This window comes from Vigna angularis, chromosome 1, assembly GCF_016808095.1.
Source record: "Vigna angularis cultivar LongXiaoDou No.4 chromosome 1, ASM1680809v1, whole genome shotgun sequence".
NCBI classification, from domain to species: Eukaryota; Viridiplantae; Streptophyta; class Magnoliopsida; order Fabales; family Fabaceae; genus Vigna; species Vigna angularis.
In genome coordinates this window covers 52,912,190-52,928,621 of record NC_068970.1, presented here as the reverse complement: position 1 = coordinate 52,928,621, position 16,432 = coordinate 52,912,190, and the positions used below count along the sequence as shown (strand labels likewise).

The 16,432-nt window shown below is 31.4% G+C and overlaps 2 protein-coding genes across 2 annotated transcripts; one reads left to right on the top strand and one right to left on the bottom strand.

Moving 5' to 3' along the window:
- The first annotated feature begins 1,307 nt into the window (after nt 1-1,307).
- LOC108331638 (dof zinc finger protein DOF3.4) lies at nt 1,308-3,270 on the top strand. The gene is made up of 2 exons (XM_017566461.2): nt 1,308-2,696; nt 2,786-3,270. Exon 1 carries the CDS (start codon nt 1,708-1,710, stop codon nt 2,671-2,673), a length of 966 nt encoding a protein of 321 aa, XP_017421950.1. The 5' UTR covers nt 1,308-1,707; the 3' UTR covers nt 2,674-2,696; nt 2,786-3,270.
- Nucleotides 3,271-6,320: 3,050 nt separating this feature from the next.
- Nucleotides 6,321-11,077, bottom strand: LOC108334158 (uncharacterized). Its single transcript, XM_017569843.2, has 4 exons — nt 10,934-11,077; nt 10,753-10,856; nt 7,475-7,677; nt 6,321-6,849 (listed from the first exon to the last, which is right to left on the bottom strand). The coding sequence occupies exons 2-4, from the start codon at nt 10,840-10,842 to the stop codon at nt 6,591-6,593; spliced, it is 552 nt and encodes a 183-aa protein (XP_017425332.1). The 5' UTR covers nt 10,843-10,856; nt 10,934-11,077; the 3' UTR covers nt 6,321-6,590.
- Nucleotides 11,078-16,432: the final 5,355 nt, after the last annotated feature.

Genomic DNA, 16,432 nt, shown 5'->3' with positions numbered 1-16,432 from the left:
TTTTAAAAAATTGTATTACCAGAATAATGGGAAAAATATCACTGTATATATGAAATATTAGTAATTGAATGGTAACTTGAAACTCACATTTCTTGAATTTCCTGTCATGCTGTGAAAATCAAATTCGTCTCTGTAACACTTTGCCGATTCTTTGACTAAATTAAACTGCCGACTTGTATTGAATATTGATCCATTGCACCTGAATTTGTGTTCAAACATTCAAAATTGACAACACCTACCTATTCAAAAACTTCATATTCCACAACATTTTTCACCATTTATTTAGGCACATGTGTCTGTTACAAACCAGAAACTAACGAGAGTAATAGTATATATTATTCCGCACTTCTGCTACTGTATTTAAATAAATTCAGAACTTTACCAACAGTCTGTGCGGTGATAAAGCTTTGTATCCGTTAATTTTAATTATAGAATAGAATTTTATCTGAACAACATATAATATATTTATTATTATATGTTATTGAGAATAAAAGAATGGGATAAATAATAATAATAATAATAATATAAGTAGGGTGATGGTTGAAGAATCCTCCTTTTGAAGAGTTGGAATTATTTGACCGAGTGGTTGTGAATGTTGTGATTTCTCTGACCATAAAACCCTGTTCTCTGTTCTGGTTGCTTCATTTAAATAATTGTTTGAACTTCAATTATCCTATCACTATAACATCCAATCCAAACAACTCCTATGTGTGTGTGTGTGTGAGTGTGTGAGGACCACAAGCCTTTTCATTTTTGCTCTGAAGCCAACATATTATGGGTGCAGAAACCAACACCCACATATCCATAGACATGAAATGAAAGTGAGCACGTGCATGCAACTCATACATGCTCATCCCCAACCCAACTTCCACTGCTGCATGTTGAAGAGCGTGAGATCTTAGATTGAAGTGAAGATCCTTAACAAATATGAGATTACTAGAGTAAATGATGTAAGTGTTTGATAGTGTTTGACAACTGTTGCTAACCTTAGAAAGAATCTTTGGACCCATTGGCCCCACGCTCAGCGCCACCCCCTTTCCCCCTAATGAGAATCCATTACAAAAACAAATTTAGCCCATGGACCGTAGTGTACTTGTCTTCTTTTTTCTTTGCCAACTTTGTATTTCCATTGGTGGCCAAGTCTATCTAAATTAAATTATTATACCATCATCATGCACATCTACGTTCGTTTCACAACACAACCAAACCTCATACACCACTGCCAACGGCCTATAACTCTCCACGTGTCAACCACCCACCTTCACCTTAACCCTTAAGCACTTCTCTCTCTTTCCCATTCTATAATAGTAGCAACTCCGAACAAAGAAAACTCAGCTCGTAGGTTATTACCAAAGATTGCATTCAATTTTGTAGGATTGCCTCGTCTACAACTACCCCCACAAACAGTAATCAAACCCTTCACCACACACAACCTTCAAGTAATTTTTAATAACATCATAAATACCCATTAGATATAGACATCTCATAAAAGACATGCTCACTTCTTCTTATCACCTTCATAGGCCTTTCTTCATTCCAGTAAACACAACTTCCTTATACCTCCACCACACCCTTTTGCCTCGAACCTCCAATCTCATCTTCTTCTTAGCCTTCACATTCGTTTCTCTCCTCCCATCTCGATCAAAGGGCTAAAGATTTCCAATACCTTGGATTCTTCTTTCACGGTTCGATAGATCTTATTTAGCCATGGGTTTGAGTTCTAAGCAGGTTTCTAGCAGTGGACTTGATTGGAAACAAACCTTATTGGAGGCTCAGGACTTGGAACTCCCAAAGCCTAATCTGATGAGGAAACAACAGCAGCAGCAGCAGCAGCAGCAAACTCAGCCTTCAGAGTCTTTGAAGTGCCCGAGATGTGACTCAACCAACACCAAGTTTTGTTACTACAACAATTACAACAAGTCTCAGCCTCGCCATTTCTGCAGGGCTTGCAAGAGGCACTGGACTAAAGGTGGAACTCTACGAAATGTTCCGGTGGGTGGTGGAAGGAAGAACAAGAGGGTCAAAAAACCAAACACTCCAACACCTTCTTCCACCACTGCCACTACCACCCCGACAACAGCCAGCCCTTCTACTTGCACTGCCACCGTCACAACCTCAATTGGCAACATGGATGCTTTGCTGGGTAGTAGCCACATGACAATTCAAACTCCTCTTGCAGATGATCAGAAACACATGGCTTCCTCTCTCTACCAAGCTCTAATTCGTCCACCACCTTTGCTGCTACAACAGAATCTGATGAACGCGAGAGACTTAGACGGCAAAGATTTTGGTATTGGTATTGGTATTGGTATTGGTAATAATGGTATCTTCCCGAGTTCAACTTTGCCTCTTCCTCATCAAAGCCAAAGCCTACTCTTCCCTTTCTCAACCTCAAGCAGCTCTTTTGACACCAACCCTTGTTCGGTGTCAACTTCTCTGAGATCATCCAATGTTTATAACTATGGGGAGGAGTTCAAAGCAGCGGAAGAATCAACCATCAACAGTACTTCTATAGCGCCTAGCACAGGTGGCACTAACACACAGCCATGGGAGATAGCAGCAACAAGTGGTGTTGGCTTGGGAACTTCAAACTTTTGGAATTGGGAGGACTTTGATTCATTGGTCTCAACTGATCTAAAAGATCCCTGGGATGATTCTGACATCAAACCCTGAGACCAAACAATAAGCAACACATGGTACTGGTAGTGTCCATAGATTAGTTATTTAATTAAATTGGGGTGTTTTTTGTTTCATACAGGTTAGTAAGTGGTCTTGTTTTTTTCAGATGAGGCATATTCTGTGCTGGTCTTTCTGCACCTGTAATTCTTTCAAACAGAAGTATTTGGAGCTGTCATGTTTTAGTTTCAGCTTCAGCTTCAAGCAAAGGGTTCAAAATTCCTGATTAGTTGTAACCCACTCTGTTTGCCTCTTTGTTCATCTCTCTATCATTTCCTCTAATCTCTAATAAAGTGATGTATTAATGTATGCAAGTAGTCTAGCATCATTTATCAATACAGGATTTTTATCTCTATTTTTTTGAGAGTTTTCTGAGTGCTTTGTGATGGGAGTGATATAGATATGGGGTCTGCTCCAGCACTGCTGAACTGACAGAATGTGATTGGAAGATTCTTTGGACATGTATATATCTTGGAATGATATTATCATACGGATTTTATTGCTCATGATTCATCATCACCACCACCACCACCAATTCTTGAGAATCATTCTTTGATTTTGGGAATGAAAGAATTTTTGTTGTACATCAATTTATTATATTATTCTTATTATTCTATTCCTATCTTATGTTTCTGGATCATGTCTCTGTGACCTTTTAAGTTCACATGGTGTTTTCATCTTTGTTCCAATTTAATAGAATAGTAAACAGTGTACGGTATCTTGGGCCATCATATTTTCTAGGCTTTGCCTCTGATTAATTGTCAGTTTCTTCTATTATTGAAGAGCTGTGGAACATTAGTAGACCCCCTTTAGCCACCAGGTTTTAACAAACTGAGAGTTTTAAATTGTTATTGAATGAATTTTAGATCTACCTTGGTGAATGAGGAGCATTCCACGAGTGTGATTGTTACATTTTGAATATTTGATTAATTTGTAAACACTAGCAACTTTGTACTTTATGCATGTGAGGACTGAGCCTAATCAGCAGCCACAATCATGATGATGGGATACGCATGCGTTTCCCATATATTCTAACTATGGCCTAGAAAATACTGAGCCACCTTGCAACTTGTGACAGTAAACGACGCCACAACTCCCAGTCTTTCTCTTAGCCACCTAAAATCTTACTAACTCCTAGTGCTGATTTGGAAAAGAAAGAATAAATGAGCCATTAAGTTCTACATGATTTTGCATTATTAATAAGAACAAAAACCATAAAAATTATTGAGTATCACTTGTTTAGCAGATTTGGTTTGTAAATTAACTATGTAAAACCATCTTACGTTTTCCAATGTGTTTTCTCTTAATCTTATAATGTTGGTACAAATATGTTTATTTTGGAACTTGAAGTTGGTTATTTAAGAGACAGCAAAGGAAATTGGTGTCAGCATATCATCCACCCTTGAAAAGTATAATATTTTTATTACTGCTTTGTTAGTATTGATTAAGATATGTATTTGGCCTAAATTCCTTACTCTGCTCCGATAATTATTATAATGAAAGCCAACCAAGAGTGCAACATAACTACTAAATCTGTATTGCAGACAGTAAAGATTGACATAGGACCACTCCACACTCAAGCAGCCATATGTGTAAAAGTTAAAGTGATTGTTTTGAAATGAGTTTTGGTTTTAGTAAATAGATGAGATGTTAAACATATATAGCATAGGGATTTCAAGAATTGAGTGAGTCAGCAAATGGGTAGTGAAGGTTGAAATGCAAAAAAGTTATTGTGTGATGAGCTCTTGATTGGTGACTACAGAGAAGAGGGTAATTGAATTGAAGGAAATGAATGGTGGAATAGGTACATAATGACTAGGGCAGTTAAAAAGATTGGACCATTTTCATAAAACACTACTCATATCTATCACTATCCACTCTTTTTCTCATCCTATACAAGAGGTGCCTCTTTCTTTGTAAATGACCAAATGGGGTAGCATGCCCACCCACAAAATGAAAAATACTATTACTCTGTTAATTCTTAGTGGCTATTTCTTTTATAATTTCATGTGTTAATCTTAGTTATATTACATTTTTATAACTTTATTTCACATCATTAATTGTTTAAAAGCACATAAAAATATAATTAACTATAAGGATATTAAATATATATATCAAAATATTGATAAATAATAAAAATAAAAGTTTATATTAAGTTATATATTTACCTTTACTTTTTTATAGCTCTAATTTGTATTATTAATTGTAATAATCTTTTTAAAATCAAGAATTTAATAAGATTCAAACATAACAAATAGTTAAAAATATTGTACTTCTAGTTATACAAGGGGTATAATTAAATTTAACCAGCTGTCGTCCCTAAATGAAGCTATTTTAGTATCTAGATTTACATTCTTAAACTAATAAGTGAAACTTATTCTTTCATATTTACTTACTCAAAATCTATCAACTATAATAATGTTCGAATTATAAAATATTCATAAACATTTTATGAACATCACATGAAAAGGAGGTTCGCATACAATTCAAAGACTTGAAAAACTATTAATAGATCTTTTATAATTTTCCGTTAAGATTCACTTTTTAAGCGATTTTCACGATATTTATTACACTTTTATGTTTCAACATTAATTGGGATCCCTAAAGTTTTTGTATAAATTATAATATAACAAGATAAATTTCATGCAAATTAGTTAAAAAGAAGTTCAAGAACTATGTCCAAAATTGGAAACAATAATTTATTGGAAAAATAACTTTAACTCAAATTGAGTAATAAAAAAGGAAAACAAAACTTCTTAAAAATAAATTACAAAAACAAAGTTTAGTAATGTTACATTACTCTATAAGTCCCTGAACAACTAGACAATTTTTAAGTAGGCCCCTTTTCTTAATTAGATCATTTAACTTGTATTTGTTTTTTAGTTAGATTTTCCATTTATAATTTTGATTCCAAAGAAAGAAAACTGTGATAAGTGAGGGGATTACAAATCAATTTCCTTGATTTATGCATGTAGAAGGTGTTATTTAAGGTGGTAACAGATTAAAAAAGGTCACAGCACATATCATATCAAAAAAATCATACAAGTTTTTACAGAAGACAAATTCTTAAAATATTTTATACTAGGGTTAGTTAAACATTTGTATATTGGTTTCTTAACTTTTTAGAGCTCTTCCTAATGAAATTAAACTTTGGTTATTACATTTTAAAATATACTTTAGCTTAACTTCTCTATTTATGAAAAATAATTAAAAGAACTAAAGTCAAACTCAATCTTAATAACTGCGTTTTGACGTCAAATTGGCTTTAAAGACACACTGAGCTCAGCAACCAAATTAGGTCATATTGAATAATTTTAGAACAGACAAGTCTTCCATCATATTTACTGTCAAATGAGATTAATTTACAGCATGACCAATCATTATAAAAGGAGTGGTATTATTTTCTTTCATGACATGACACTCCTTTTTTTCTAACAAATAAGAAGCGTCCATTTAAGTCTGATATAGCTCAGACTTAAAACTTATCAGCAACGAAAGAAATAGCTATCAGTTTTTATTAAAACAAGAAAAGTGTTTCTTTTCTTGTGCCCACTTTAGAAATAGAAAGAATGTTTTGATATATAAACCCTCCAAGAGAGAATGAATCAGGCAACGTGAAACTTATATATTTGTAAGAGAAAAACTAAAACAATTTGATTCTTATTACTTTATGCAAAAACCTGTGGAAGCAATAATTGTGACATCATGATGACAAAGCAGACTAAGGTACACAAGTATGAGCCGCAGAGTGAGGCAGCACCTATTGTGACATAATTGAAGAGTGAAGAAGGAGGAAATAGTTAAGACATTGGGTGTTTTTTCAACCAAGGTTCTTAATAATTTACAAGTAGGCTTTCACATCCAATAGCAATGGTAGCCAACATAAGATTACAAACAATTTCCACAAAACACTGCTACAAATTTCCCATCCTCACACCAGTGTCTCGAGCATAGGGAGGGGGACCATTATTATTAGCTTTTGAAAAACTAACGTAGTAGAGCTCCGAGGTTATGCCTGTCAAAACAATGAAGGCTGCTCCTGCTGCAAACACACCCTTCCTCAAGGTCTGACATGAAGGGGCTCTCTCTCCCATCAGATCACGGTACTTGGTGTGGTATGCATTCCTCACTGAACCAGCAAGCAGGCACGAAGCAGCAATGATAAATGTCACCCTGGATCATGCATCCAACAACAACATATCATGTTTTACAGTTGTGTTGTGAACAAGGGAAAACATCGTATCATATCATGTCTTGTATATTCTTTCATCACAAGAAGTATTCTGTGATCGTTAACTCACCGCTTTCTTGTTTGAACCCTCACACCGTCAAACACGTTTCTTCTGACACTACCATCTCCAACATTGGTTTAACACGTATCCAACGCTTTTTACTACACTATTTTTGTCGGTTTAGAGGTGACACTTTCATATGGATGGACACATGCTGATATATATTGTTAACAAAATATTATACTATGTGTTATGTCTTGTGTTTCATGATTGTTAATTTCGCTAATAATGATGATGATGATGATGTAGTATATTTCATTTTGTTCACTGATTTCAGATTTTTGTGCTGGATATCATAAAAGCAATGTTGTTACGATGGAGAAAAACTTAGAGAAGTAAAAATGAGATTATATCTATATAAGTTATCAAAGAAAGCAGAAAACAGAATAAGAATTCCATAAACTAAATAGACCAGTTGATTCTGTGAATTGAAATAAAAAAGAATAATTTAGAGCAAACATGTAAAGTTCTGTTTGAAAGAGTATGATCCAAAAATGAACACTTACCAACTAGTGATGAATAAGAAAATTGCCCATGATCTGGATCCACTGGGTCTCATAGCTTTCCCACAGCACAGACATCTAGTTACAACCATAATGATCACTTGACTAGCGACTAGGATGAACAATGACCCCACACCTAGGCCGGTTGCAATGTCAGAGTCATATTGACAGTACTTTCTTCCCGCAGTGTCTTCAGATAACGAGGCCTGTCAGATCAACAAATAGTTACACCGAATTCAAGTATTCCAACACTCCATAAATTGTTTCTGGTTTTGAGTTCTCATTCCATCTCAACTTCGCACCCTACTATGCAAGGAAACTATACAGCATGGCGAAAATGTTGAACTAGTAGCTATTAGTTTTGTGTACAATGAAAAGCTTTAATCCATACGAACTTTGTTTCCCTCAAATCACAAATAATGCAACTTGGAATTGCCGATGCAGTGCAACTAATGTATTCAATGCAAATATCAGTAGCTTTTCACCCTATGGAATGGTGTTGTTGAAAAACATTCCTAAAGTTTTGCTTTCCATTTTCTAGAAGTATAATTCAGGATCCAATCGGGAGGTAACATTGAAGGAACAAGTTGGCTCAACTGCCAAATCTTTTAAAATGAGAATAGCACTCTCACGTTGATTCGACACCAGAGAGATTAGCTATGTTTGGAAACGAAGGAAAATTATAAATCCACATCTTTGAATAATAGAAAGTGATCCTTAGCTGAAAAATAGTCTCTTTGTAGTTACATTATACCATAGTAAAAAACATAGGAACCATATCTAAAACAAAAATTATACTCTAAGAAGAACAAAAAAGGGAACTTGATGCAGACAATATGCTAGCTAGACATTGAAAACAAAAACATAAGTAAACTCCCTTCCCTCACAGAGAATTAAGTAAACATTTATGCATTAGTTGTTTTTAGATCGGATAAAAAATAATATTAAAGTGTTTTATTTTTATATCTGAAGAGCTTTTAGAAATAAGTTGAAACAACTTACAAATATAAGTTTTTGAAATACTTGCAAAGTGCCTTTGCCATAAAATGAGTATAAATAAGCCTTTCCAAACAAGGACGAATCTTTTTTAAGATCATTAATTTGGTATTTTTAGTAGCATCTTTATGATAGAAGATGAAATACAGATAGGACTAGAATGAATGGCCTTCTGAATATTGGAGTTAAAGTAAGTGGTAGATTGCAAGTAAAATTAAATTTCTCTACAAAAGATTAGAATTTATTAATAATGTAATAGCAATGTATAAATTACATATAATCTCCATTTCTTTCCGAAGTTAAATGTTTTGTCAATGAATACACAAACAAGCCATATTTGGAAGCTTTTAAAATTAAGTCTATACAACTCGTGCTTGCCTTATTAGTAAACCAGGTTTAAATTTAGGCTTTCCCTTAGTTTTTAGATAAATAAAAGAAAACCTGTTTATATAACCAAACAACAGATAAAACAAAAACCTTGTGTTTGTAACTAAATAACTTGTTCAATGATGTTCTAATGTGTTGTACCTGAAGTGCATCAAATGCAACCTAAATGGACTGACCCTTCATAAGAGCTTGTATGCCATCATTTCTCAGGTTTAAACCCATCATGGTGTAAAATCAGCTATAATCACTTGTCTTTTTGCTTTTATGAGGTAGTGTTTGGTAATGTGTTAAAATCAGATAGAATTTGACACATGAGTTTGGTCTATTTTATATCCAATACGTTTTATTCTAGAAATAGAATAAACACATCACACGTGGTTATAAAATGGTACATCTTCATTCCACATAAAAGGAGGAAAATGAAATAAAGGGGAACTTAGAGTGTTCCACTCTGTTCTGTTCTGTCCATGAGCCAAATGCTACTTTAAAGTTTCTTAATAATTAAGTATGAGATATTTCAAAGAGAAAAAGATGATGTGGAGAGGATTATATACAATTGTAGTATATTATTACAGATCAGATTCTGCTTTTCTAGGCATTGATTTCACAGTCTCGTGAACCTTTTCTGGTTTAGATCTATACTCAGTAATGTAAGCCAACTTATATTCTTAACCACTAACTATAATAGGACAAACACTTGAAATTTCCTATATATTTTCTTTGATTGCCTAACTAGTGCTCCAAATCATCTTATGAGTCTTCCTACCCACTTGAGCATGTATAAGTTTTTCCATTTTCAAAATGCAAGAACAATAAATGTTTTCATTATTATATAATAATGAGTAAGATCAAACCATAGTACCTTTTGCTGGATGTCAAAAGATGTTTTTTTAATCAAGTCTAGATCAAACTTTATATATTAATCTTTTACTATTAACTATTTAAATAAAAATTAATCATTGTCATTTTTCTAGCTTCTATAGGGATTTATTTGAGAAAATTATTTTCACTGTAGAGGTGAGAAAGGTAAATCTACAATGTATAATTATAAATAAATAATCAAAATTAAAACCTTTTAAAATAGAACAATTACACACAACAATAAGATTTAAATAAGATTTTTAATCTTATAAAACGAATGGGTTTTAAATTTGGTATTTGTAAGAAATTAATTTAATTTCTCAAAAATTTAAAGTCATTGTTTTTTATTATTAGTTGGTCTTCATTAACTAATTAAATTAAAAATATATATATCTATCTCTAATTTTTTTACCCCTATAATAAATATTTTTTATCAATTTAAATTGATATTGGAGATGAAATAAAAAAAAACTATATTTTAAATGGGTAAAAAATAAATTATACAAAGATAATTCATTTCCCATTCCAAATCCATATCAGTCTGCATATAAGGAAAAATAGTTAATACAAAATCACTTATAATTAAAAAAGAAAGAGATGGAAGTAGTAAAAACATCAGGAATATATTTTACTAAATTATATCAATTGAAAATCTCTTTATCAGTATGTAATAATCTAACAAAATTATTGTAGAATGGAGAAAGTGTTTTATGAGAGTTAAAAATCTGTTTAAGAAAATGATATAACTTTTGTAAACAAAAAACTCACATTATTTGTGTTATAATACCTTCACTGTATATGAAATCAAGGAAAACTTAGCCAAGAGAGAAAACAGAGTAAAAACACAGTGAATTATCTGATCTTTTCACATAAAAGAAGAATATTATTATGACCTTCAGGGAAGACCAAAAACAATCAGAAATTTTGAACTGAATTCGTAACAGCTCTTTATCAGAACACAGAAGTAAACAACTGAATCCAGATATCCAAAGAAAAAAAAACTGTGAATGAAGGAACAGAAGAAGAAAGTAACTCACAGTGTTCCTCCTCTGTTCTGCAGCAACAGCAAGAGCGAAAGCAATGAGATCAAACACAAACACCACCGCCAATAACAGAGACGAAGCCATAACTCTCAATATTTCTTCAGAAAACAAATTAATTAAAGTCAGAAAGATTAAAATATTGAAAGATTTACAATAAACAGCAAGAGAAACGCACCCGTTTGCTTTGATTTTTGATATGAGAGTGATTTTTCCTTTTTGAGAAGTAAATGGGAGCAGACTAAACAACCAAAACCATTAAAGTATGTAACTTTTGGATGTAATTTTAAGCTTTCGGATGTTTTAATTTAATTCTCCAACAGCGCCTATCTTTTTATTATATGCTACTTTTTATTATAAGTCACATCTTCTATTATACATACTTCAAATTTAAATTATTTTAAACCCTCATATGCATGTACACTTCATTTAAAATTCATTGAACCTAAATAAACATAAAAAACTTTAAAATGCTTTAATTATAAATAAAAGTGTCATACTTAGATTTCTTTCTTTGCTCCTTTATTTAATTTAAATACGTAAATGTAATTACAGTGCTTTGGTGCCTAACAATTTAATAATAATTTTATGTGTCACTTTGCTTCACACCGAAAATTTTGTTTTCTATTATATGATCTTGATTTTGTTTTGTTAACCATAATTTATATAGATTTTAATATTGTGCGGACAGTGGGGTTTGTGCTGTCAGGGTTTAATTTGAGAGGTTACTCCTACACCATATTCTTTTAAAATTTCAAAATTATCTTTTATATTTAAAAATATCATATACCCTTATTTCTTTTCTTCAACGAGAGTGTGATCATATTCGTTGACAATTCCTTTTTTTTATTTAGTTTTTAGTTTTCAATTTATTATATTTTAAATTAATATATAAATATTATTTAATTTTTTAAAATTTATTATGTAATTATAGATAAATTAATTTTATTTTATTTAATAAAATAATTATTATTAATTTAATTTATGTATTATTATTTAAATAACTATTTAAATATTTTTTATAAATCTACTTAAACGGATGTGTCATATCCGTTAACGAATGTGGCGACATCTGTTGAGGTTTTTTTTTTTAGTTTTTAGTTTATTAATTTATTGTATTTTAAATTAATATATAACTATTATTTAATTTTTTTTTAATTTATTACGTAATTATATATAAATTAGTTTTATTTTATTTAATAAAATAATAATTATTAATTTAATTTATGTATTATTATTTAATAAATTATTTAAATATTTTTTATAAAATTACTTAAACGGATGTGTCACATCCGTTAAGGTTCTTTTTTTAAAATAAAAACAATAAATTAAAATATAAAATATGTAAACGGATGTCAACTTCCGTTGAAGGTGGAACGGATGTTGACATCCGTTTTATAGCAAGGGCAAATTAGGTATGGGGTGGTGCAAAGAGCATTTGATGGTGGTGGAGGGAGCAACACTCTTAGTTTGAAGGTGTTGGGCTTGATCGAGTGTGTGCGATGAACATAATGATCAATGATGCTTCATTTTCCTTCGTGAGATTTAACTCGTTGTTAAAAGCATGATGTTACTTCGACAGTTCGATTCACATCCTTAATTACTGTGATTTCGTTTATTTGGTTAAGACGAATGAATGCATCATGGGGAGTATTTTAACTAGTATAATAAGATTTATTTTAAAATTAATTTTTAAAAATTAGATTTTTTTTTTATTATTTTGTATTTGTTAAATAGGTATAGATAGTAGTTTTTGTATCAAGTTTATTGAGTTTAATGAAATTAGATAATGTAAAGATTGAAAGGTGAAGAAAAAAATGTGTACTTTTGGAATTCATTAAGTCCAATTGAATTTTGTAGGACGTAAAAAATGTTGATATATTGTATAAATCATGAGATCTCATTCCCTAAAGAGTGATAAGTTAATTAGATTAAGGATTTGATGATTTCTTTATTGTTTTAATTATATAGAGAGAATTTATAATACATTAAAGGCGTGATATTAGTTGTGTTGATACATATTTTATGTAAAGAATTTTTTGTGTTACGATAAGTTGTTTTTTTTTCATTTTTTTTATGTCTTTTTTTTATTATTGATAATTATGAGGTTCTTTAAGTTGACATATTTTATAAAAGACAATACATTGTGTCTAATTCACGACTTATAAGACATATAAATCATCAATTTTAACTCAATTTTTAAACATTATGTGAAACTTTAAAAAAGAGTGAGAATTGAGCTCATAAACTTCAATTACAAAAGTTTCTTTTCTTGAATATTTGCACATTCATATTCTAGTGCTCCGTGATGAAATAAATGTATTAAGCAATAATATAGTCTATACTTTTTATTTTTCTTCTTTAATTATTGATGTTTGAAGGATGGTGATTGAAATGGTGGAATCATGAAAAAAGTTAGTAATCACAGAATATGAATGAAGAGAGTACCAAACACAGGATAAGGATAAGGATTAAAAGAAGTCAAACCTAAAGAAAAGATGACGTGTTACTAAATGATTGAGAAAACTTGAGAAAACAAGTAATAACTTAGTTAATTTACCAAGAATTAATATAATTTCCAAAGTACAAAAACTAACCACAAATTTGTTTACAACCCTTTCTGATCAAGAATGAAATAAAAATAGAAATATAAATTTTTTAACTAAAGAATTGATAGAAATTATTTTTATTGAAATATTTTTATATTTTATTTATAATCGTTCATTGATTGTTATACTATTAATATTATTTCATTTTTTATTATTAAGATTGTTAAAGAAAAACATTGCAGGCTTCCAAAACCATTAAAAATCACAAATTAATTTATTGTATGATACATAATCGATTATTGTAAGGTGAGGTTTGCACTTACTTATAACACCCCCTCACGCTGAGGTATATATCTCTCGAGCGTGGGATTAGACATTTTTAATGGGTGGTTCGATAGCGGCCCGATAGGGGGTGGAACAACATGCCCAACAAACAACAAATATTGCTAGGATAGACTCTAACCATGGCTCTGATACCATGTTAGAAGTGGACTTTAAGCCTAACTCAACCCCACAAAATCGGCTTGTAAGGTGAGGTTTGCACCTCACTTATATATTATAATTTGGCCTTATCTCTAGTCGATGTGGGACTTCCAACACACCCCCTTTACGCCGAGGTATAGACATCTCGTGCATGATAGTAGAAATTGGGTGGTCCGATAACGGCCCGATAGCGGGTGGAATAGAAGAATAGAATGCCCACTTAGAACTCACTAGGATAGACTCTATGGCTCTGATACCATATTAGAAAGTGGGTTTAAGCCTAACTTAGTCCCACTTTCTAATATGGTATCAGAGCCATGGTTAGAGTCTATCCTATCAATATTTGTTGTTTGTTGGGCATGTTGTTCCACCCGCTATCGGGCCGCTATCGGACCACCCATTAAAAATGTCTAATCCCACGCTCGAGATGTATATACCTCGGTGTGAGGGGGGTGTTGGAAGTCCCACATCGACTAGATATAAGGTCAATTCATAGTTTATAAGTGGGGGAAAACCTCACCTTACAAGCCATTTTTGTGGGGTTGAGTTAGGCTTAAAAACCCACTTTCTAATAAAGAGAGCAACCATGCTCGAGATGTATATACCTCGGTGTGAGGGGGGTGTTGGAAGTCCCACATCGACTAGATATAAGGTCAATTCATAGTTTATAAGTGGGTGCAAACCTCACCTTACAAGTCGTTTTTGTGGGGTTGAGTTAGGCTTAAAAACCCATTTTCTAATAAAGAGAGCAAAACAAATGCACAAAATATAAGGAAGGTGAAAAAAAGAAAACGTAAACATAAAAAAGAGGAAATTACTATAAACAAAGAAGAAAATAAAAATAAAAAACAAAGATAAAAGAAAGAAGAGATGAAAGAAAAAAAGACATGAATATAGATCTCAAATAAAATTGATTATCTTGTATTAGAATAGTGTTTAGTTTGTGAAAAAAAAAACGAAAGTAGAATGAATGGATGTTAAAGAAAGAAAGAAAAATAAATAAAAAAGGCAATAAAATCTAGGTTGTTTATTATAAGAGAAAATAAAATTAGAAAAAAATATAGATCTCAAATAAAATTGATTATCTTGTATTAGAATAGTGTTTAGTTTGTGAAAAAAAAAACGAAAGTAGAATGAATGGATGTTAAAGAAAGAAAGAAAAATAAATAAAAAAGGCAATAAAATCTAGGTTGTTTATTATAAGAGAAAATAAAATTAGAAAAAAATATAGATCATCTTTATTTTCTTTTATAAATGATAAAAGTGAAAACAAGAGCAAATATATTAAAAATTACAAATACTCTAAATAAAAATAGAAAGAGCTAGCATTAATACAATCTAGATTTTTTCTATTTTTTACTTTCTAACCAAAATTGAAGGAAAAACACTTACAAATGAGATTCAAAGTTTTTTTTTCTTTTAAAAATTAATTTACATATACTTATAAGATTTTGTTGACATCAAAGCATTTAAGCATTTAAGGTGGTATCACCCACCCGCTCAACCAAAAAACACCATTAACTCTTCATAAAAAACATCATTAATCCTCCACTCTCACGTTTTTGTTTTGTTTCTAAAACCTTCATCTACATTTCTTCGCACTTTCCTCACACATTCTTTATCTCCTTGGAAGGAGATGTTGCACGGAGGAGAACTTTCTTAATCCACATGATTTAAATTTAATTCAAGGTGAGTTTCCTCTTCTTTTTGTTGAGTCAATCACATATAATCTCTCTACCTTCTCTTCCATGTGGTATTTGGCCCCTTTTTGGTTCTTTTCTTGATTGTGATTCCAATGAAATACTTGGATCATTAACCTAAGTTTCTTTTGGTGATTCTAGAACCATTTTAAGTTCGATGAAGCTTTAAGGTATCTTGGAGAAGTAAGAAATTATTCTTAACCATAAGGTAGAGGAAGTTAATTCTTGCATTTTATATGTTGTATTTTTATTGAAATAGTTGGTTATGATTTCATATATTGTGAACTTGGACTGAGAATTTTGCTTTGGTTGGAATGGTACTACACTTTGTTTGCTGAATTTGTCACATAGCATGTAATTAAGTGATGTAAATTATGTTGTTTGATTTGTTGGCTGGTTTTTGTATTTTGTGAATGGAAGAACTCTAGGTTGTACAATTGGTCAAATTAGTACTATTTGAGAATTGTTTTGCAATAACTATGAGAATTGTTTTGCAATAATTATTATAAAGTAGGAAAAAGTTAAAAGTGGTAATGAGAATAATTGAGTAAGCTAAATTATGTCAATTCACAACTTTGTTGTCATGGCAATGAGCGATCACATAGTGGTGCCGAGCGTCAACTTTAAAATCCCAAGTTAGAGAATTCTAGGGGTTTCCAACATTGAGCGCCAATTTGTGTCGTTGAGCGCTCCCTTAACAGTGAGCCTTTATGAGCTTTAATGTTCAACGCATCTTGTCAGCGCTGAGCACTAGTCTTCTATCTGTTTTGTTTTGTTGTTTTTCACATTATTTGGTTTTATGATTTTGTTATTATGTTGTTCATGGTAGTTTTGATATTATTACACTTTAATATGGTATGAATGTATATATTCGGATAATATAGTTTAGAAGAGTCTTTGGTTATATGGTTTATAGCTATATGACTGTTTCGAGTGCATTGTATT

Excerpts from the sequence above, each read along its gene's own strand:
- LOC108331638 (XM_017566461.2), top strand. The coding sequence starts at position 1,708 with ATGGGTTTGAGTTCTAAGCAGGTTTCTAGCAGTGGACTTGATTGGAAA.
- LOC108334158 (XM_017569843.2), bottom strand. The coding sequence starts at position 10,842 with ATGGCTTCGTCTCTGTTATTGGCGGTGGTGTTTGTGTTTGATCTCATT. Across the intron at positions 7,678-10,752 it reads CAGAACAGAGGAGGAACACT|GCCTCGTTATCTGAAGACAC; the intron begins GTGAGTTACTTT and ends TTGATCTGACAG. Across the intron at positions 6,850-7,474 it reads TTCTTATTCATCACTAGTTG|GGTGACATTTATCATTGCTG; the intron begins GTAAGTGTTCAT and ends TGCATGATCCAG.